The 21,124-nt window shown below is 43.0% G+C and overlaps 2 protein-coding genes across 2 annotated transcripts in view; both read left to right on the forward strand.

The window, feature by feature from the left end:
- NUP107 (nucleoporin 107) overlaps nucleotides 1-8,164 on the forward strand; it is a 29,649-nt gene extending 21,485 nt beyond the window's left edge. The window contains exons 19-28 of the mRNA XM_040552996.1: nucleotides 360-478; nucleotides 2,743-2,781; nucleotides 3,114-3,264; nucleotides 3,817-3,923; nucleotides 4,836-4,938; nucleotides 5,182-5,342; nucleotides 5,602-5,727; nucleotides 6,432-6,545; nucleotides 6,842-7,009; nucleotides 7,835-8,164. Of these exons, the coding sequence (XP_040408930.1) occupies nucleotides 360-478; nucleotides 2,743-2,781; nucleotides 3,114-3,264; nucleotides 3,817-3,923; nucleotides 4,836-4,938; nucleotides 5,182-5,342; nucleotides 5,602-5,727; nucleotides 6,432-6,545; nucleotides 6,842-7,009; nucleotides 7,835-7,942 (1,196 nt within the window). The 3' untranslated portion in view covers nucleotides 7,943-8,164. The remainder of the gene's footprint in view (nucleotides 1-359; nucleotides 479-2,742; nucleotides 2,782-3,113; nucleotides 3,265-3,816; nucleotides 3,924-4,835; nucleotides 4,939-5,181; nucleotides 5,343-5,601; nucleotides 5,728-6,431; nucleotides 6,546-6,841; nucleotides 7,010-7,834) is intronic.
- A 658-nt stretch (nucleotides 8,165-8,822) lies between these two features.
- SLC35E3 (solute carrier family 35 member E3) lies at nucleotides 8,823-14,790 on the forward strand. The gene is made up of 5 exons (XM_040553067.1): nucleotides 8,823-9,332; nucleotides 9,448-9,558; nucleotides 10,794-10,952; nucleotides 11,923-12,005; nucleotides 12,475-14,790. Exons 1-5 carry the CDS (start codon nucleotides 8,943-8,945, stop codon nucleotides 12,659-12,661), a joined length of 930 nt encoding a protein of 309 aa, XP_040409001.1. The 5' UTR covers nucleotides 8,823-8,942; the 3' UTR covers nucleotides 12,662-14,790.
- Nucleotides 14,791-21,124: the final 6,334 nt, after the last annotated feature.

The following is a 21,124-nucleotide window of genomic DNA, read 5'->3' on the forward strand; positions in this document are numbered from 1 at the left end:
GAATGGATTTTAGAAACACACAGTAGGCAAACTCCACCTAAAAGCTAAGCTGCTGCTTTAATCAAGAACTATAGGGACTTTCTGCAGTTTGGCACACAAAATAGTTTTCAAAGTCATGAAATCATGTAAATGTGTCAGAACGTATGTGCAAATGGTGCTGCAACTTTTTCTGAGAAATGGCAAAATGCATACAGCAGATATTTAAGCCAAACAGCTGAATATTTACCAAACTGTTGCTGTTCTGTTTTATTGCGCTTTCAAGGCTAAATTGTTTGTTGAGTAGATGCAGAGTTTTGAAGTATTTCTTAGGTGTTTTTCCCAGGATATGACTAATATAGACATTTCCTCGGTGGCTACAGGTTTAATGGAAGAATTCAACAAATGGCTTTCTAAAGAGAGAAGTGTGCTGCCAGGGCACCTCCTTCGTTTCATGACCCATCTTATTCTGTTTTTCCGCACTTTGGGCCTGCAGACTAAGGTGAGTGATTTGTTCTCGTAGCAATATCTACTCTTTGAATTAAAAATGTGTGTGTTAATACATAAACTTAGTGCAACAATGGTAAACTACAACCAGGCTAAGGAGGAGCTGCATGCTTGTAGTGTATTATTTGATCTTAGAACCAAAGCACAACAATCAAAATTTAAAAAGAGCGTTGTCTTCCCCTGCAATTCAGCTTGAAAATATTTTTGAGGATGATGGATTCTATTTATAAGCCTTTTGTTGAGAAGGACCTGACTCAAAATTCAAGATTAGGCTTATTAAGAACAGCCAAGATACTCTGAATATAACCCTATCTTAAGCACTGGTCTTGGAATTGTACGTATTGCTGGGAGCTTGTAAATGCTCTTGCTTGAGGTAATTGGCCCCTTTTGCTTCTAGCCAAAACAGTTCTGTATTTTCTATAAATACATAGTAAGTATAGCTTACTAGCTACCTAATCGCTGCTAAAAAGGCAGGTGCAGCTATGTGATCCAATTACTCTTTTCTGAGGCAATCACAAATAATTAGAAGGTCTCCTTTTCTACTACTTAGAAATTTAGAAGCGCTTATATATTCTATAAGTTTCTGAGTATAACCTATTTTGGCAAAATACAAATGTGTGTTTCCGTTAGCTGATTTAAACCTAGCTTTGGGTGTTTTTTTTCACGTCTGTAATCATTGCTTCATTCTCCTGTTAAAGTTGATTTTGAAGTTAGTTATCATTTAGCTAATTTAGGAGAGTGCGTGTGTGTAAAAAAAAAAAAAAAAAAAATATATATATATATATATATATGTATATATTCTTACATATATATATTATATATATTAGCCAGAATCAAAATTTGATAGACTAGGTCTTTAAGCTGCAATGCAGTAGAACTAATTCTTAGCGTGTTTAATAGAGGGAACAAATAAATGCAATTTCCTACACAAATTCCATTGTGGGATGATGACCAATTGTCGATCACTGCCAGTAAATTCACCTCCTCCAAAATCTTAGAGGAAGGGTACTCGATCAACTCAGTAGACCTCAGAAGTAAGAGAAGATTGTGCAGGCTTTTATGATGTTCCTTATTTGGTGTTTTGAGTACAATTTATATAGGTATGTGCTTATGTACTTTTAGTTTTCTTGCTGGTAGAGAAAAGCTTAGCGAAATCTCCTCGAGTACTGTTTGTATCAAAGTGCAGAGGCAAAAAATAAAGCAAGCTTGTTTTTATTGAGTGTTGCAGTGCTTCCTGTTACTTAGGGATGATAATGTGAATTTGACAAAAATCAGTTTGCATGCTTTTAGCATTTTCCAGCTTATAGACCGAATATGGCTGATTACAGAAGATGTTACTGCCAGTAATGTCTTTAAGGAACATGAAAGTGGTTTATGAACTAACAGCACTGGAGTCAGCAGTAGTAAGATACATACAAATTAAATATCTTAAGATGGGCTGGCACCTTGCTTTATTTGGACAATTATGACTGCTGTATTGTGGCATTTGACAATCCAATGACTTTAGATTTTTCAGTTGACTGGTTTCTGCAAAAGAGATACCCATCTTGTGGGCTGAACAGGAACTCTAAATACACTTCAGCAGACGTTTCTTTTAATTTTTAAAACCTTTGACGAGGGTTATCACTAACTGCTTTTTCGTGTGTACACATAAGTCTGCATAGACACAAGATAACCATATCAAACTAAAATGATAGCTCTTCAGTAACAAACATTTGGTTCTTAGCTAAAGCAGTCTCAGTTGTTCAGGCTGTATTTGGAATTGTTGTTTAGTGTAGGCTATAACAAATGAGCCAGGTGATATGTAGTCTCCCTCCATCACCCCCATGTATAGGAACATCAGAATTTTCTGTCATATAGCAGAACATATAGCACATTCCAATAGTCACCTGTTTTCGTGACACTGGATTTAAGTAATAAAAACAATATGGTAAACTGGGAAGATTAGAAAAACAAAACAAAACAAAAAGTAACTTTCCAGTTAAACCCAAAACTGTATTAACTAGTTGCTGAGAAATAAATTCTTTGAAAATAAATCTTTGAATCAGGAGATATATTAGGTATTTTTAATCACACTGTAAGAGAAACGGTTCCTCCAGCTGAGCTTGTTGGAATGCGTAAGTTACTGAAGCATGGATAAGCAAGTAACCCTGTGTCTGTGTTACAGTAGTTGTCTGTAAAATATCTTCTCTTTTTTTTTTTGGCTACATTATCTCATTTGATTTAATACAAATTGAATTTATATTTGTTTGCAATAAGGAGGAAGTGTCTGTTGAAGTCCTGAAGACCTACATTCAGGTAAGCTTTCAAAAATATATTTTGTTTTTTTTCTGACAGTTTAGACAAAAAGGAAGAAAAAAGACTAAAGGTTACAGGATGGGAACAGCTACGAGGCAGCTCATACTCTTAATAGATACAAGAAGCTTGCCGAGTATGCAGCATTTCTGAAAGCAATGCTTGAATAAGATGTGGTTTGTTGACCTTTGAATAAAAGCTGAGAAATAAATGGAATTTTCCTATGAAAATAAGCAATCAGCCATCTGTGTTACACATTATTTAATGTTCATAACTAAGGTGTTTACACAGAGGAATATACCTTTTTTTTTTAATACATACTTTTTATTCTGCAGCGGTTGGTATCTGAGAAGCACACAGATTTAATAGCATTTTATGTTAGCTACTTGCCCCCAGAGCTAGCTGTTGCTCAGTATGCTCTGTTTCTAGAAGATGTTACTGAAAGTGATCAACGCCACCACTGTCTTGAATTAGCAAGAGAAGCAGGTGAGATATGCTGATATTCTATTTATAGTTTTATATAATGAGTTATGCTGTCTTTCAGCAGTTCTTAATGCAAGACCTAGCTATGAAGATGTTTTCTTCCTGTCTCCCTTTGTTTTTCAACTAAATAAAATTAGCTCACCCATCACTTCTTTGAGTATCTACATTATGTCTTCTAACTGTAACCTGGAATTGCAATTCTTTTTGTAAAGTAAACTAAATATCACTTCTGCTTGTGGATCATGTCCAAACACAACAAGGAAGTGAGTGCCCACTTCCTGTCTCAAATACACGCTCTGAAGTTTGACAAATAGCTAGATCTAGATGCTGGTCCCCAGGACGGACTGATGTTTGGCATTTTCTGTTACCTCAGGTATCACTCATCTAAAATACCTGTAATAAACTATCTATATCAAAAGTCTGTAATTTAGCATGGCAATGTGAGTGTGACTAGACTGATTACTAGTAGTAAGAAGTCTACAGACAGAGTCTGAGATTCATTCAGTGGCAAGTTTGAATTTCTGATCACTGTTGCACAATTCTCTTTTAACCTAGGTCTGGATGTTGCAGCGATAACAAAAACTGTTGTTGAAAACATACGCAAGAAGGATGCCGGTGAATTCAGTCACCACGATCATATGTTAGACACAGGCACGACAGAGGTCGGTAACTCTTTTGGGCAGATACTCCAGTTTGCAGAAAAGTACAGAGTCCTTTACCATATATAATCTATATTTCTCTTTAAACAATGGTGGAAATTGTCTTGAAAAAGGCTCTGAGGAAAACAAGCTTTCCACACGGCCAAGTGAGGAGGTGAATTGGATGAATTCTTCACTTCTGTTTCTACATCTCCTTGATCTTCTGGGCCGTGACGTGTGTCACTCAGCAGCATGCTTGTATGAGAGCAGTAATTGAAGATAAAGCCAGTGAAACAACTGTGACAAAGTATGTTGTAGCTGAGAGCAGGGTATTATCCTAGCTTCTAAGAATTATGAAGATTGACACTTTGGAGCTCAGGTGCACCTCATTACATGTTCAAGTAATACATTCTAGCTACTACACACACAGCCTTACTGACAAGTTTTTTGTCATTACTATTGAACGTCAGCTGGATCCAATCCAGTGCTTTAGTGCCAATGGGGCAGTTAATAGCCAGCACTCTTTCTGCAGAGTATCCTTTAGAAAGCAACTGATAGGTTGCAACTCTGGTTGCAGGCTGACTGAACCCCTCAAGTTTATAGCAAGGGTTCCATACACCATGTTTATGCAGCGTGTTCATATTAAAGTTTGAGGAAGGTGCAAGGTAATCCATAAAAACTCTTGAGAGTTGATGCTCATCTGTTGGTCTGAAAGTCTTGGCTATACTTGGAAATGGATTTTGGCTGAATCTCAACTGCAGAGTTTGTTTTGTAAGCTTTTGATACAAAAGGTATGAATAAAGTGATTCTTACTAGTATGTTAAAATGCTGTCCAAAGATCTCTAGAAACTTATGGTTTGTTGACCTGATTTGTTGTATTTAACACCAGTATGCTTGAAATGTTAGTGAATCTAATTAATATGTTGGCTTTTACAGGCGGATCGGCTGAAAATAGATGTAATTGACTGGCTCGTATTCGATCCTGCGCAGAGGGCAGAAGCACTTAAGCAAAGCAATGCAATCATGAGGAAGTTCTTGGGTACTATACCTCGGAAATACTCTAGACTTTTTAAATGTTGTTTTTGTTCTCTTTGACTATTGGCATTACATTTTATGTAACTTTGAATCTAGTCTGCTAAAAAGCATGGGCAATGTAGTAGAGCGAGCACAGTCTGATCCATCTTTTTTACTTTTAATGAATAACTGTGGTACAGTTTGTCTTTTTATACAAATAAAGTATGGAAAGTACAAAGCTGTTGACACTCAGTTTGCATTCTTGTAGCATCCAAGAAACATGAAGCTGCAAAAGATGTGTTTGTGAAGATTCCCCAAGACTCTATAGCAGAAATATATAACCAATGGGAAGAGCAGGGAATGGAAACTTCACTTCCAGCTGAAGATGACAATGCTATAAGAGAACATTTATGTATTCGGGCATATTTGGTGAGTTTCAAATATAGTTCCAACCGTATTCAAGTTATTACTTAAAAATAAGGGTGGCTTTGCCTCGGTGGTGAGATTTTAAACTTTGTCCATTTGATTTGATTTCTGATTCCTGAATGCACTGTAGCTGAAAGTTTACCAAATATTGAGGACCTTTCTGTACCCGTTACAAAGTAACTTTTGGCTTTTGTGCATTTAATTAATGACATTCTTAGAAATGAGTGAAAAATGTCCAAACGTTGTTCCCAATGCAATGCAGGAAGCCCATGAAACCTTCAATGAATGGTTTAAACACATGAACTCAGTTCCGCAGAAGCCTTCTTTGGTGCCGCAAGCAAGTTTTACTGAAAAAGTGGCCCATGAACATAAAGAAAAAAAGTATGAGGTAGGTAAAATTTCAAGTTATTTACTGTAAATATTTATATTCTTGCATAGGAGGCAGTCTTAGTTTAACGAAACAGAAGTCTGCTAACTCATTTTGCATAAGAACTCTATTATAAAATATCTTGTTTCTGTGCTGAAAAGGGGAAGTATAAAACAGTAGAATAGTAAGGTAGCTGCACAGTAAATTCTCAGGCTTCTTTCTTATGTGACAGCTGTACTTATAACACCGTATGGTAAACATTCATTATACGTGTCAGCGTTATAAATAAATCTGACTACTTGATTTTGCTATTAACCGTTCCCTAGAAGTGGAGGATGAAGGCTGTTTTGTGTTTTGTCACATTTTCATTTCTGAAAGATGCTGCTGTGGGTTTTTTTTTTGCCAGAAGTTCTTTTTGGATATCTGTCCAGTATGAATATGCTATAGTCAGTCTGTACAAGTATTATTTTTATAAGCATGACAGAATAAATTATTTAAAGTTAGCTTCTCGTAGTGACTTTGACTGTTTCTGAACAACCTTTGTGATATTCTGTACAGGGAGTAAAATGATGATGGCAGTAGCTGTTAGCACCAGGCTAAATTTTAGCCATTGGCTGAAGATTGTAATTTGAATTAAGAGCAGTGCTAGCTGCTATATGCAAGGTGAAGGTTCTGTGTTAAAATAGCCTTGGAAATTAGCAGATAATATTTTTTTTCTTTGCCAGGTGGACTATGGTATTTGGAAAGGTCTCTTGGATGCTCTTACAGCTGATGTGAAAGAGAAAATGTACAACGTGTTGCTGTTTGTTGATGGAGGATGGATGGTTGATGTTAGAGAGGTAAAATGAATTTTTATATCATGGCATAGACCACAAACGCTGGATCATACCCAGCTGTGCCTTTGTCATCTTTAGCTTGACGTCCTTCTGTTTGCTCAGCAGTAATTCTCTCTGGCCTTGCTGTGACCGGTTACAGATTGCTTCCCCTTCAGTTACTTTATAGATCATCTCTGGCAGTCCAGTCTAGGCTGGTTAGCCCAGTTTTTTGCCTCTGACACTACTAATTGCATGATTGCATTGAGTTGTCTTTTAAAGGTAAACACTCATAATACTCATACATGTTTTCCTATACTAAGGATGCTGAGGACGACCCTGAGCGAACACATCAGATGATTTTGCTGCGCAAGCTGTGTCTGCCAATGATGTGCTTTTTACTGCACACGGTGTTACACAGTACTGGACAGTATCAGGAGTGCCTGAGATTGGCTGACATGGTCGCTTCTGAGCGACACAAGCTTTATACGGTGAGTTACTGAGAGATCTAGACAGCTTGGCTTCCAATTAAAACTTCTGTGGGTTGACTGTGGGCAAAGCTTCTATTCAGAAAGGAAGATACCATATGTTACTTAACATCCGAAGTTTCTTCATCTCTTCCCATTCGCTGCAGTAGTAAAGGGTTTCTTTGTGTGCTGACTGAAAGCAATCTAGGAATTAAATTTGAAATTCATCATCACTGAAGATGACAACTCAGTTTTTCTGAGTAGTGCAGTTACTAATTTTTGGATGAGGGCTATTGATATAAGTTGAGCTGTAAAATTGTAACTGATTTTTTTTTCCATTACATTTCAGAACATTTTATAAGCACGTTTCATTTTGGAGTACGTGGTTTACCTAACCTCTCCCTCCAAGACCCTGAAAAACAATCCCCCCAGAATATATCACCAAAAAAGGCACAATGTCCTCTGCTCCCTCCCCACCCCCCCCCCCCCAAAAAAAAAAAAAAAAGAAACCTGACGAGAACCATCAACGCTAAGAAAAATACTGTGATGCATTTGCATGGATTGGCTTAATATGTGCAGCAATAACAGGAAAATTAAACTGGGCTGCTTCCCAATAATTTTTGTACCAGTTATAAGACAGACTTGTCTTGACATTACTTGCAGGTTTTGAATACTGCCACTAGCTTCCAGTCCTTTAATAAATGCCATTCTGAAATGTCTGTTGTGGACACTGTCCTAAATGAAAAAGACATGAAAACACTGTGTAACTCAGTTAACCACCATTTATTTTGGTATCAGTGCAGTTGATTGTACAAAAATGTAACTCAATTGTGTATTTTTTATTTTTAGGTGTTTTCAAAAGAAGAACTCAGAAAACTTCTACAGAAGCTGAGGGAATCTTCTCTGATGCTTCTGGACCAGGACCTTGACCCACTGGGATATGAAATTCAGTCATAGATTTTTGTGTAGATACTTGCAAAGACTTTTGAACACAAAGTCTAGACACAGTGATTTCAAGAACAAAAACATGCCTCACTTAAGCTGTTCTGATCTTTGGTTAAAGAAAAACAACAACTCAGCTTTAAATTATGAACTTGAAAGATTCTGACCAACGTGAGAGGATATTTGTTACAGGCCCTCTTTTGTATTTTTTTCTAATAAAAGTGGTTTTCAAACAAACAGTGTGTTCATTCTGACCTACCCTGTCTGTGTGTATGGGGAGAGTGTGAACCTCCTTAATGTGCTTGCTGTGTACTGAAGCGCTGCCTCCAGAGCATTATTCAGCAGTAGGAGAATGTGCAAAGGTTCAGTGGAAAAGGGGTGAGGATGCATAGAATCATTAAGGTTGGAAAAGACCTCAAAGATCATCTGGTCCAACCACCCCCCTACCACCAATGTCACCCACCAAACCATGTCCCTAAGCACCATGTCCGTCCTCTCCTTGAGCACCCCCAGGGACGGTGACTCCTCCACCTCCCTGGGCAACCCATCCCGATGCCTGACTGCTCCTTCTGAGAAGAAATGTCTCCTACTTTCCAACCTGAGCCTCCCCTGGCGCAACCTGAGGCCATCCCCTCTAGTCCTATCACTAGTTACCTGTGAGAAGAGGCCGAGCCCCAGCTCCCCACAGCCTCCTTTCAGGCAGTTGCAGGGAGCGATGAGGTCTCCCCTGAGCCTCCCCTTCTCCAGACCACACACCGCCAGCTCCCTCAGCCGCCCCTCGCAGGGCTTTTACGGCCGACGAGCTCAGGCCGCCGGCTGACGGGGCCCGTCCCCGTCTCCCCGGCGCGGGCGGCGCCGCCGGAAGGCGCGGGGCCACGTGGCGCGGGGGCGGGGAAGGCGGCGGCGGCCGGGGCTGGGCCGGGCTCGGCGGGGCTCTGCTGCTGCTGCCGCCGCTGCCGCCGGTCCCCGCCGCCGGTCCCTGCCGCCGCTGCCGGTGCCGGCCCCGCCGTGCGCCATGGGCTGGGTGCCGGCGCAGGGCCGGCTGGTGGCGGGGCTGCTGGTGAACCTGGCCGCCTCCATCTGCATCGTGTTCCTGAACAAGTGGCTGTACGTGCGGCTGGGCTTCCCCAACCTCAGCCTCACCCTGGTGCACTTCGCCATCACCTGGCTCGGCCTCTACCTCTGCCAGGCGCTCGGCGCCTTCGCCCCCAAGAGCCTGCGGCCCGCCCAGGTGCTGCCCCTGGCCCTCAGCTTCTGCGGCTTCGTCGTCTTCACCAACCTCTCCCTGCAGAGCAACACCATCGGCACCTACCAGCTGGCCAAGGCCATGACCACGCCGGTCATCGTGGCCATCCAGAGCCTGGCCTACGGCAAGACCTTCCCCCTGCGCATCAAGCTCACGCTGGTGAGGGGGCTGCGGGGGGTTTTGGGGGGCTCGGGGAGGTTTTGGGGGGGCTGCGGGGGCGGTTCTGTCACGGGGTGCCTTCGCTGAGGCGCCCGGCGCCGCCTCTCGCCCGCAGGTGCCCATCACGCTGGGCGTCTTCCTCAACTCCTACTACGACGTCAAGTTCAGCGCCCTCGGCATGGTGTTCGCCACGCTGGGCGTCCTGGTCACCTCGCTCTACCAAGTGGTCGGTAACGGCGGCCGGGGGGCTTGGGGTGGGGATGGGGGGACGGGGGTGCCGCCTGCCGCTGGTCGGGGCAGGCAGGGGTCTGAGGGTGAAGGTCGTCACCGAAATGCCTGTGGTGTTGGGAGTACCTCGCGTCTGGGCCTTTCCCAGATGGGGAAGACTTATTACGGGGAGAAAAATGGATGTATCCAAGGATTGCCTTAGCCCTTTCTGCCATAGCACTGGACTAAAAGCCTGTAATCAGCACCTTGTCTGCTGTGACCCTAAAAGCTTCCCACATTGGAGTCACCTGTCATGTTGACATGAAAGCCATCATCACTTTAAACTCTAATTTGTTCATGGCAGATAAACTGTGCTTCCAAAAGAAGCAAGGCTCTGCAACCTGTAGCACGCAAGATGAGAAATAGTGGTCTTTTGTTCTGTTTGGGGGCAGAAGGAGAGAGATGGTGCATACTAACTTCAGGTGGTTGTATACTGGAGAAATGATAGCACCTGAGTGAAATTATTCTGTAATTTTTTCAAAAAACTTAGCCAAGTCATATTGTGTGCACTGGAATCCATGTTACTAGTGAACATGACATGAAAGGAGCAAAAGTCACTATGTTTGGTAGTCAATTTTTTTTTAATAAAGCTCTGGAAATATTCCTGACAATAAGCTACAGAATTTTTGTCTGTGGAAGTAAATTGATGACTTTGAAAAACAGCATAAGCAATACTGCAATCAGTGAGGATTAGCAAGTGGTGTACACAAATGTATTATAAGCACGCTCTCCACTTTAGAGTGCAGCATATAAAGAAGGGCGGGTGAAAGGCGGTCCCTGCAGCTGCTTGCTCTGCTTTGGCAGAGGTGCTCAGCTCCATCACAGAGAGGGTCTTGAATTTGTGTTGGCTAGAAGGGAGCTGGCATTTTCTTCCCAGCTCTGCTACTGTTTTTGTTCTTCCTCAAGTATAATACCTTGCTGCCGGGCAGGAAGGAAGAAAGGAAAAGGAAGGTTTAGGTGCTAGGCATTTAGCTGAGAGGAGTTTCACTCTCTTCTCTTTCCTCCTCCCGTGGCTGCGTTCCGCTGCTTGTGTGCTTACAAAAGGCCAACACCTGGCCCTCTGGTTAGGGAACAGTAGACAATAATGCTCACCAACTCAGATACCTAGTATTGTCTGCGTGGCACGGCCTCTGTATTAGTAAATGGTTTGGGGTTGCTTTCCTCGTGTTTAACAGCTTTCTCTTTTGGTTTTAGTGGGTAGGAGCGAAGCAGCATGAGTTGCAGGTAAACTCTATGCAGCTGCTGTACTATCAGGCACCAATGTCCTCAGCTATGTTGTTGTTCATCATACCCTTCTTCGAGCCAGTCTTTGGAGAAGGGGGGATATTTGGGCCCTGGACACTTTCTGCTGTGGTAAGACTTTCATTGACTCTCTTTTTTCCTTAAATAAGCCATCATTGCTGATGTATTTAAATTTGATATTTAATGCTAAGATCTGTTTTTTTGTGAAACAGATTTTTGTACAGTCATTAACTATGATGAGATGAGAGGGGCATGTGGAAAGAGGAAAAAAAAACTTGTCTGCTCCGCTTCCTCTTAGAGGAGTTTGTCTGTCAATTGATTCACCTCCTTATTCTCGTTTCTGTTTAGAAGGCACCTGAACAACAGGAAAATCTGACAAAATCCAGAAGCTTCCCCTAGTGTATTAAATTAGAAATATGTAAGTGCCCTGGTTCCAGCTCTTACTGTCCACTCAGAAAAGAGATAAGCATGCTCACTTCTGCCACTCTCAACTCCTCTTCTGTGGAAGGTTGCCAGCGTTGGTTACTCTCTAGAATGGCCAGTGTGTTTTCACCAAGAAGGCTGTAATTTCTCTTTAGCCTTCTGCTGTCCTTGGTGTCACCGAAAGAAAGCCAGTGGCGTTTTCTAACCGCTGCTGATCACGCCACTCCATGGTGGGTGGAAGATAAATACTAGTAGTGATGGAGTTTATAAATGGAATAGCAAGTATTCAGAATAGTAAAATTGGATAATTTTTCCTTTTTTTTTTTTTTTTTTGTGACCATCTCTTGAAGGTGAAGAATGTAACTTCTGTGTATATGAGTAGCCAGGTTTTCCAAATCACTCATAACTGTTCATTGAGAGTAAAGAAGAAAAAGCGTGCGGTTATATCAGTATGTATTTATGGACATCATACCCTGAGCTACTCATACACATCACTGGTGTCTCTACTGACTTGAAATTATTTCTATTTTTGTTCTCAATGTTTCTTTCCTGCCTGATATTTTGCATTTGAAAGTAAAGGAACCTAACTAAATAACCTGGAATGTCTGCGGATGGTCAGAAGTGTGTTGGGTTGCTGACTGTGTCCGTTAATCCACAGATAATGGTACTGCTGTCTGGTATAATAGCCTTTATGGTAAACTTGTCCATTTACTGGATCATTGGAAATACGTCACCTGTCACGTATCCTTTGTAACGTCTAGTTGTTTCTCCTGTTTCCAGATAAATTATGTTAGCATTTATTTGGATGGATCTGCGGTGGGAAAACTGGTTTGTAACCTGCCTGTTTTCTCGTACATGATGAAGCTGGAAAAGCACGTTCATGTTTTAGTGTCTTTTATTTCTGTGGTCATGGTTCGTATAGATAACCGCGGTTAACTCACTGACATGACCTTCATGCCTACAAAGAATATTTAACCTCACTTTGGCTGCCTCGAGGAAGAATTGGTGTGGCAATTCGTTGAGTAGGACAGGTGGAAAGCTGTACACGGAGGTTAACTCGTCTCATGGGTGCAGAGATGCTAGAGAGTCGTGCAAGATGAAGTCAGTGTGATGCACCTTTACGTGTCTTGAATGCGATTAATGACGTTCCCGAGTGTTTATGTTAACAGTAAATCAATACTATTTTTGTTAATCCTTAACAGCCGTCTAGATATAACATGTTCGGACATTTCAAGTTCTGCATCACCCTCCTGGGAGGGTGCCTCTTGTTTAAGGATCCGCTGTCTGTTAACCAAGGCCTTGGGATTCTGTGCACGCTGCTGGGCATTTTAGCCTACACGCACTTCAAGCTGAGCGAGCAGGAAAGCAATAAGAGTAAATTGGCTCAGCGTCCATGAAGCAGGGTTTTCTGGAGATTGGGAATATTGGGAAGGAGAACAAATATTTAAATATGCATTGGTTCTAGAAGGCACAAAATTGCCTCATTTGTTTTGAACTATGGTTTTAGTTTAACTGCCAGGATGGTTGTTCTGTAACTGAGACAAACAAATTGAATTATGTAAAATGCCAGGGTTTGCCCAGCTCGGTCTGGCCTATCATTTTCAGTAAATTTAAATGGTCACTTAAAAAAAGAACGCGGCACACTTCAAATTGCTGTGGAAATTTTACTAAAGTAATTATATTTTTTACATACCAAACGAAATCGTGATGGCTACTGTATTGAGAGAAAGAGAAATAATCTTGCCTTTGTGACCATGCCAGTATTTATGGTTGTGAAGAAACTCGGAGGCACTTTAATACAGACGTTCTGGTATGTAATGATGCTTCCTCCTTTTTGTCTGGTGGATGAGGAAGAGGATGAGCACCTTGTTTTGTTGTTTTAAACAGGGCTGCCAAACTCATTCCTGTTTCTCATATCCTTTCTTATGTATGCTTCACTTGAATACACCGATGAGTTTTGGCTAAAGAAATGAGATAAAATTACTGGAAGAGGGAGACACTGGAAAACGTGAAGCCTTGGGCCAGGCTGTAGAAAAGCAAGAAAACGGTTCTGAACTGTTGATCTTAAATTTTGCTTCTGATCTGTCAGGACGTTAACAAATTCATTGGTGATTTCAGAAAACGTGTTGCTGCTTCATGATTTTCTCTGTGCCAAAACCGAGGCTGGACACGAGATCTTGTACGTACTTGTGAGCCTAATCAAATCTCCTATTTGTGGTAATAATCGCCAAATATTTTGCAGCCCGTGCACACAGGCACCCATACTAAAAGCATTCCCGGAGAAATCTTTGGGAAGGTCACCGCAGCCTGCAGTGGGCGCGAAGGCTGCGCGGTTCCCTGCTGCCCGCGGCCCACCTCCTGCCCCAGGTGCGTTGGGCAGGATCCGTGCGTCTCTCTCGTTTCGGGGATCACTGCCGGGTGCCTGGGCAGTGCCAACAAGGCAGCGGTCACTCACCAAAAAGGCCCCAAAAACGTGTCCAAGGAACTGAGGAGCGCGAGGTGGGACCTACTTCTGCTCTAATTCGGGAGCGCTTTGAAAATTGCTTCATGCCGGTAGCGAGCACTGATTTTGACAGCATGGGAGGAGGGAGAAGTTGAGCACTGTTCTATTTTAAAAAGGAAAGGAGAAATAAATGCTCTCGGTAAATCTGGTGAAAGCATATGTTCGCTAGATTTGCGAGGTTCGAATCGATTTGCGGCGTCTTACTCCTTACGCTTTGGAGTTTATTTTGTCTTCATCTACCTCTAGCAGATTTAAAGAGGGGAATTACGTGAACATAAAGAGGTGTTAAAGTTTTGCAGCCATCAAGAGAAATAATATTTAGTTCCTCTGAGCTAAGTCTCCGTGTAAGAAACAATGTAGATCTTCTGACGCTCATAAATTATTTATTCTGTTATAGCATTTATGGCCTAAGAAACAGTTACTTCCCTGTGTAACCTCAGCTTACACTGTAATACTCCATAACATTTCAGAGTCAGAAATACCCTAGTAATTTCACATCTTTACTGACTGTATCCTAGCTGTTGTACTGGCCCAAGGATAGTTTTTAATACATTTTTGTAATTCTATAATTAGTTTGAAAATCCAGCCTGGACTGCTGAAGGATATGTTCAGACAGGACAGTCTCTGGATGCACATCCTTCAGTAGATACACTACGAAAGCCATTTGCATTAATTTGTGCTGTGCACAAGTTCTTCTAAAATATAGTTAGACCACAAAGACTCTTCTGGTCAGCGAACAGTGAATTAGAAGCCCCTATAACGACAATATTTGAGATGGGACTGGAGTGTGGCAAAATGAAAACAAATGTCTGAAAATACAAAAGACGCTGTAGGGAGAGGAGCAGATCTGCAGGAGAAAGGTAATAGCATGGTGTAAAACAAAACACTGTAAATACAGTCTGTTTCTGGAACGTCCAAGTCTCAAAGGTCACTTACGAGATGTGATTTTTTTTTTCATATGTTCAAGAGCTCTCCTTTGAGATTCACCTATTGTACCTAACAAATAAAGTATCTTGAACTTTTTCTTTGTTGTGTGGTTCCAAGGATTAAATTCGGGAAGCTCTTTATGTGTGTTGGTTCTTTGGATATCGTATGTGGGGTGGGAATAAAGTTTTAACCACTGGACTGGCAGCTGCTTGTTGAGGGGGGGGAACAGCTCTCGTCTCTTTCATCTCCTGCTCGAATCGCCTGCACCTGAAGGGTATAGGTGTGTGTAAGGCAAAATGGTGCCGCTCGGGTTTCTGTCTGTAATTTACAGAGCTGGCATGTTTTAGGGCTGAACTCGTGACGAATGCGGGAGGCTGCGTGCCTGCCCTCCCTGATACACAGACCCACCTGGAGGTGCGCACGTGCCTGCATGCTTACAAGCTGCCTGGCTGCTTTTCTTCACCCCCTTCTCAGCCTCCCCCCAAAACTCCTTTCTGAGTGCTTCAGGCTCCGTGCACTCCCTCCCCCTGTCCTGCACAGAGGTCCCCGGTGCGAGGGTCTCACCGCTCCGGCTCCTGCCCCAGCCCTGAGCAGGGAAGTCCCAGCGCTCTCCGAGTGGTGCCGGGGAGCAGGGCAGGAGCGAAATGGAGCGAGCAGGTACGATGCCGCAGCAGGGGAACTTTGGCACCAGCCAGCTCCTTCCCTTACAGGCAACCTTACGGAGAGTTTGGGGGAATTAATCCCGTGGTAGGTTGTAAAGCGGTGAAAAGGAAGGAAAGGATGAAAGGGACTTTCAGGTTGAACCATTTTACTGCAAGTGCTGTGACAATATACTTAGCCAAACTTTCAAATCCTGAGGTAAGTGCAGAGTTTTAGAAAAATCACTGATATTTACCCAGGGGCAGAGTCGCTTGCTCTGCTTTTTGCTGCATCGCTTTAATGTGGTTTCATGGCATTTATGTGTATTCAGTTCAGTTTGGGCTTTCATGGAAGAGAAATCAGTCTCGACATCTTTAACAATGTGTACAAACCATGGTATTTACTGTCTGCTTCTGTTTTGACTTCGTATTTTATATATGACTGAGCTGTAGTAACAAGTTGGACTTTGGTCCTTTTCTGCTATCAAGTGCTTTGCTGCTTTTCTTAGCATTTATTTTTTTTACTTTAAAAAGTTACCATTACTGTAGTTCCAAGGTAAAAGCTAGCATAGATACGAGGGTGGCATTTAAAAATCAGAGCAGATCCAGATGGTTCTGAGAAAAATATGAGTCACCGATGGCAGAGTTATCTTTGCTAACCCTGTCCCTGCAAGTACTTCGTAATGCATCCACCAGTTTTTCTCATTTTCCCCAGCGGATAGGAAGCTGCCTTCGCTCACACACACATTCTCGGTTCAAAGCTCTGTGATACCCCCAACTTTGGTAACTCAGCATTTTTTGACGGATTTTGCGTCTGGTTTTGTGTAAGTTCTTGCAGGCTCTGGGAGGCACTGCACCAGAGGAGTTTTCCTGTTGATGGGCGAGCGGCTGCGCTCTCGGGCATGAGGTCGGAGGAGAAAGCTTTGCTTCTGCTCAGTGTATGAAAAGGGGGCTTGTCCTCCAGGAAGCCTACCTTCAAGACAGAGCGTCAATTCAGCAGCAGTATATCCTCTCTCTGTCTCGTTGCAGGAAATGAATGCCCAGCGACGGCTGAAGCAACTTTTAAGCCTAGTGTGGGCTGCCCCTGGATTTCATTAAACTTTTTTGGAAGTATTAGCAGTAGTCAGTGCAGGTTGATTGTTAAGGTAAACGTTCATTTTGATAGTGTCCAACATAATGGGAACTTCAGGAGAGTGTTTCACAACATTTGGGAGTACAGCTAATGTCTGACTCGTGTCTACCTTGTCACATCCGCAAAATCTATCAAATGCAATGATGGATTTCTGAACTGGCTGTGTGTATTTGTCCAGTTGGGCTGTTGAGAAGAGACAGTACCGTGCTACTAAACACTGGCGTGCTGTTAGTGTACGTAGCAGTGACTTAGAAACATCCAGTGGCATATTCCTGCAATTCACCGTTGTGCTCACGAAGGGAGAAAGGCTCACTCTGATGGGTGAGAGAGCTTTTCATCTTTGGTTTTGACAGCAACCAAGAGGCTTGAAGTTTAGGGGAATCCAGAGAGCAAGCCTGACTGTCCCTCAGCTTACCTTTCATATTAAGATTTTTCCCCCAAGATGTCTGTTCTGCTCCCAGTTACACAGTTGGTATCTTACCTAGCTTTTAAAGAAGCATATTTGGGGTTACAGACCTGCAGTGTTTATTTAGGTTGTGGGTTGGGGTTTTTTGTTTTTTTTTGCGTTGTTTTTTTTCCCTCCTAAAATTTTATGGTAGCCATTCATAACCCAACTTCCCTGTTCGATGAGAAACAAACGAGAGGAACGCTGAATACACGAAAGGTAGACTGGATAGGTGGTGAAGATGTGCTTTGTTTCACAGAACTTCGCTCTCCTAACTGTGGAGATGCATCCCTTTCTTTTTGTTCCCCTAGCATTGTCATGTAGATGCCCAGAAGCACCACGATCTGTTGCATACAAATTCTCTTCCTCCTGGTACTCTCTCTCCGATAGCTGCTCAGCCTGCCATTTGACAGCTCAGTTGCTGCAGAGATGATTCGGATGTCAGCTGCCGAAGGTTAAGAACGTGAAGTAGAAAACCATCATCCTGAGCTGATACAATCTTGGGTAATGAGAAATCCTACTCTAAGACACAGAGACATCTGACCAAAAAGACCCCTGGGGAGAGGTGTGGGTTTATGTCCGGACAAATGTTGTAACAACGTGCAGGAGTTGAATTGTATGAATTCTTGCTGTGCTGTGGTAGTTGACAAATTCAGTTTAAAGCATTCTTTAGTAATACTCGAACATATAAATGCCATGCAAAAAAATGAATAGCTGGATTCAGTCCATATAAAACCTTTTCCAGACTCATCCCACAGCGATGGTTAACCTCCCCGAGAGAAGGGAGCTGTTGTTCCTCCTCCCGTTCGCTCGGTGATGCCCGAAAGCTGCCCTGTGTGTTTTCAGCCGTATCAGCTGGTGGAGTGGAAACACCTCACCTCTCCCTAAGCAGCTTGTCTCGCCGAAGTTTCTGTCTCTGCTTTCATTTGGCTGACTTGGGTCGTGCTGGGATCTTCCTCCAGCAGCTGAAAGTCGCACTGGGAAGTAAAACAAACGCCGTCAGCTCGTGCTGCAGTGTCCGGGCAGCCCTGCTGCAGGGGATCCAGCCCAGGCCGAAGCAGCCTGTGCTACAACAGGAACTGATGAAAGGGGAAAGGCCATCCCTTCTCATTGTTTTGGCTGAAAAACAATAACTCATCTCTTCAAAATTTAGTCTTCGTTACTTCCCTTTAGGAGGTCCGTAAGAAAGCTCCCTTTCCTGTTTCAGTCTGCCCTTTCTGTATCAAGTGTGAAGATGCCAAGTTTTAGGGAATTTGGCAGTCGAGACAGAAATTGTATTCATCGCTCGCTTAAATGTATTGACCTCACATGCAGTGTGTCAGAAAAGTCCAGGTTTATTTTTAGACCTGTATATGGCTGTGTCACATCCAGGAAGTACAGGGAGGAGGAGATCTCTGCTTGAAGCACAGCATGAGAATGTGATTTTTAATGACCTTTATTTTGTGTCTTTACATCCTCATGAAGTGCAGGCTGAGCAGCAAACTTGTTTAAAGGAGCTCTCTTCTGACCGAGAGAAGCACATGGAGTAGTCCTGACTACTGGGACTCCCAGAACAGGGGGGGCTGTGTATTTTTTCTAAAAAAAAAGAGACTGGATTAAGAGAAAACTGGGAGGAGTTTTCAGCACATACACATCTAGGCAGGTTTTTAAATATAGGGTCTAAGTTTAGATACCTAACTCCACAATTAGGCATCCGGATAGCAGGGCTGGATTTGTCAGTGTGAACTCGTTCCCTTTCGGTTGTACTTCACGGAGAATGGTATGTGTTCAACATTTCCAGAAATGGAGCTGCATAGTTGACAAGTTTGACATTTTTTTGGTCTCCAAATAAATTAAGTATGCTGTTTAACAGTGAACCAGAGCCCTTGTTCTGCTGCCTTACCCTGTCTGTAATGTTTTTATCTTCCTTACAGAACATTTGCGTTCCTTTCTTTTTTTTCCTCTTTTTTTTTTTTTCCTGTTGTTGTGCAACTAAATGCAGTGACTGAAAAGGTTTTGTTTTGCAATACACTGGAGTTGCATAGTAAAAACTTTTATTAAGATCCTGTAATTTATTTACAAGTTTGCATGTTGAATCCATTCAGGTTTCTATCTCTGAGCTGAGTGGAAAAAAACCCTCATACTATAGAACATCAGCTGTTGTAAAATAAAATGCTCCTTTCCAGGGAGTGGACAGGCAATATTAAGGTGTTCCGGCATCCAGGCTGGTTTGCTTGTTAAACACGTTTCTCGTGGTGGTGAGTCAAAGGCTGGTTTCCTATTTCTTGGTCCAGCTGAAAGGAGAAACCGACAGCAGGGGTCACACGTTCTTTAGGAAATCGTGATAGGTGTCTGAAAACATGATCTCACTTTTCTAAGTGCAAGATGGCTCTGCTGATCAGGATAAAAAATATGCCAATGCTTTGCTGACCCTGACACCCCCACAGCCCCGAGGTGGTGCAGATGGCAGCGCAGGGGATGGACACACGGGAGGCTGAAGGTGAGCACGGGTTGCTCAGTGCCCACCCAACGTTGTTTTTTAGCTCTAGGTGCGAGGTTACAGAACTGGCTGCCTTTGGTTGTCATTCAAACCTCATCTTGGGTGCTGGAGGGAGAAATTCACATGTAAATGAGACAGCAAATGGACTGGCAAATCTCTGTTCTTCCTGTCCACAATATGGAGGGAAGGTCTTTGCGAAGTCTGTGTGTTGGTCCCGTTTTTCATCCTGCTCCATTGAGCTGAACGAGTCTGTGCTACATCAGCTGTTTTTGCTTCCCTGAAGACAGCTTTACTCATTTGAGAGCCTGTAATAATTCACAGTGTGTCACACAAGCTGGAAATCATTGAGATATTACTTTTAAAGGCTGGTTAACTTTCTAATCGCTGTCACGTGTCCCTCAGCAAGCCAGGATTTAAATATCTTGTAGTTAAATATTCTCAGTGGTTTTGGAACTGTGTAAAGGTAAGATAAGCAGTCCCCTGCTCTCAGGAGTTTCCTACACATAGGTCAATATGAACAAAGATGTGTAAAGAAATTGTTTAAGGATGTGACATCCTTATTTACTAGGAGAATTTAACATATTGAGGCTGTGAATGAATGAAATTAAACTTCTGGAAACACCCATCTGCAAAAGCGGTTTGCCAGAATTGGGCTGTAGCAGAGGAAGAAGCACTGTTTGCATTGAAAACTGGAAAGAAAAACTAGTAAAAATGGAGAGCTGATACACATACATAGTGTGGATAAAACCGTGCTGTGTTCTTAGTTTTACTGCAGTTACCTTTTTGGTCTTGCATAAAGTAACTGTATGGCTGCATGGACCAAGAGGACAGTGATGAGAGACAGCACTGCCCCCCAGCTACCTGTGGCTTCTCCTCTTCCAGAGGCTATTGTCCTTCCCGTCTGTGTCAGCACAGAGGAATGTGTGCCTGTGCTACGGTCTCTCATGGGTGCAACCCCTTGAGCAACAGCTTCATACAAATTGTGAAGCGAACCCACTGAGATGTGGGCAGTGATCCCCCCTACTTGGTGTGTTGCAGGGGCAGTGACTTTGGCTAAGAAAGTGCAGTCATCAGCAAAGGGAAGCGATGTCTTGGACTGGAGCGACTTTATTTGCTAGTTCTGCTTGCTCAAAGCTGCAATAACAACAGCAAATCATGCCTGCTAGTAGGCAAAGAAATATCAAGGTCAGGGTTTTGGAATTGTATGGGGAGAAGGCTCCAGGAGCGTTGCGCAGATTAGCTGCATGAGGAGAGAAAACTCCCTTAAGCAGCCGCGCAAGTGGAATGCAAAATCCACAACTGAGACATGCTCTCTGGGTGTCAAGATGTGCATTTCCAAAGACGTGCATTTCCTTCAGAAGGGGTTATTTCTGGGCCCCATTTCCATCTCCAGTTCTCTGCTTCCAGCTACACGTTCCTGCTGCTTTCGTTGCGACGTCTTATGTGCCCATCTGACTGCGTGATAAAGCAAGCCGACGTACTAGCAGCAAATAAAAGTCAATACCCTGCTGTTGAATCAGCTTGCTCTGTGGTGAGGTGAGTCAAAGGCAGCTCTGAGAAACACTTGGCTGGGAATGCCCAGCTCCTGGCAAGACCGTTGTTTCAGCGGTGCTTTAGCTGAGCTCGGGATGTGCTTGCGGTGAGCCAGCTGATGGGCTCGCCTGCGCCGCCTCACTATGCAAGAGGGCTGAGTCAATCTGACACCACACCGCTGCCCAAAAAGGTCTTACCGTCAG

Source organism: Cygnus olor, chromosome 1 (assembly GCF_009769625.2).
Source record: "Cygnus olor isolate bCygOlo1 chromosome 1, bCygOlo1.pri.v2, whole genome shotgun sequence".
In the NCBI taxonomy this organism is placed as follows: Eukaryota; Metazoa; Chordata; class Aves; order Anseriformes; family Anatidae; genus Cygnus; species Cygnus olor.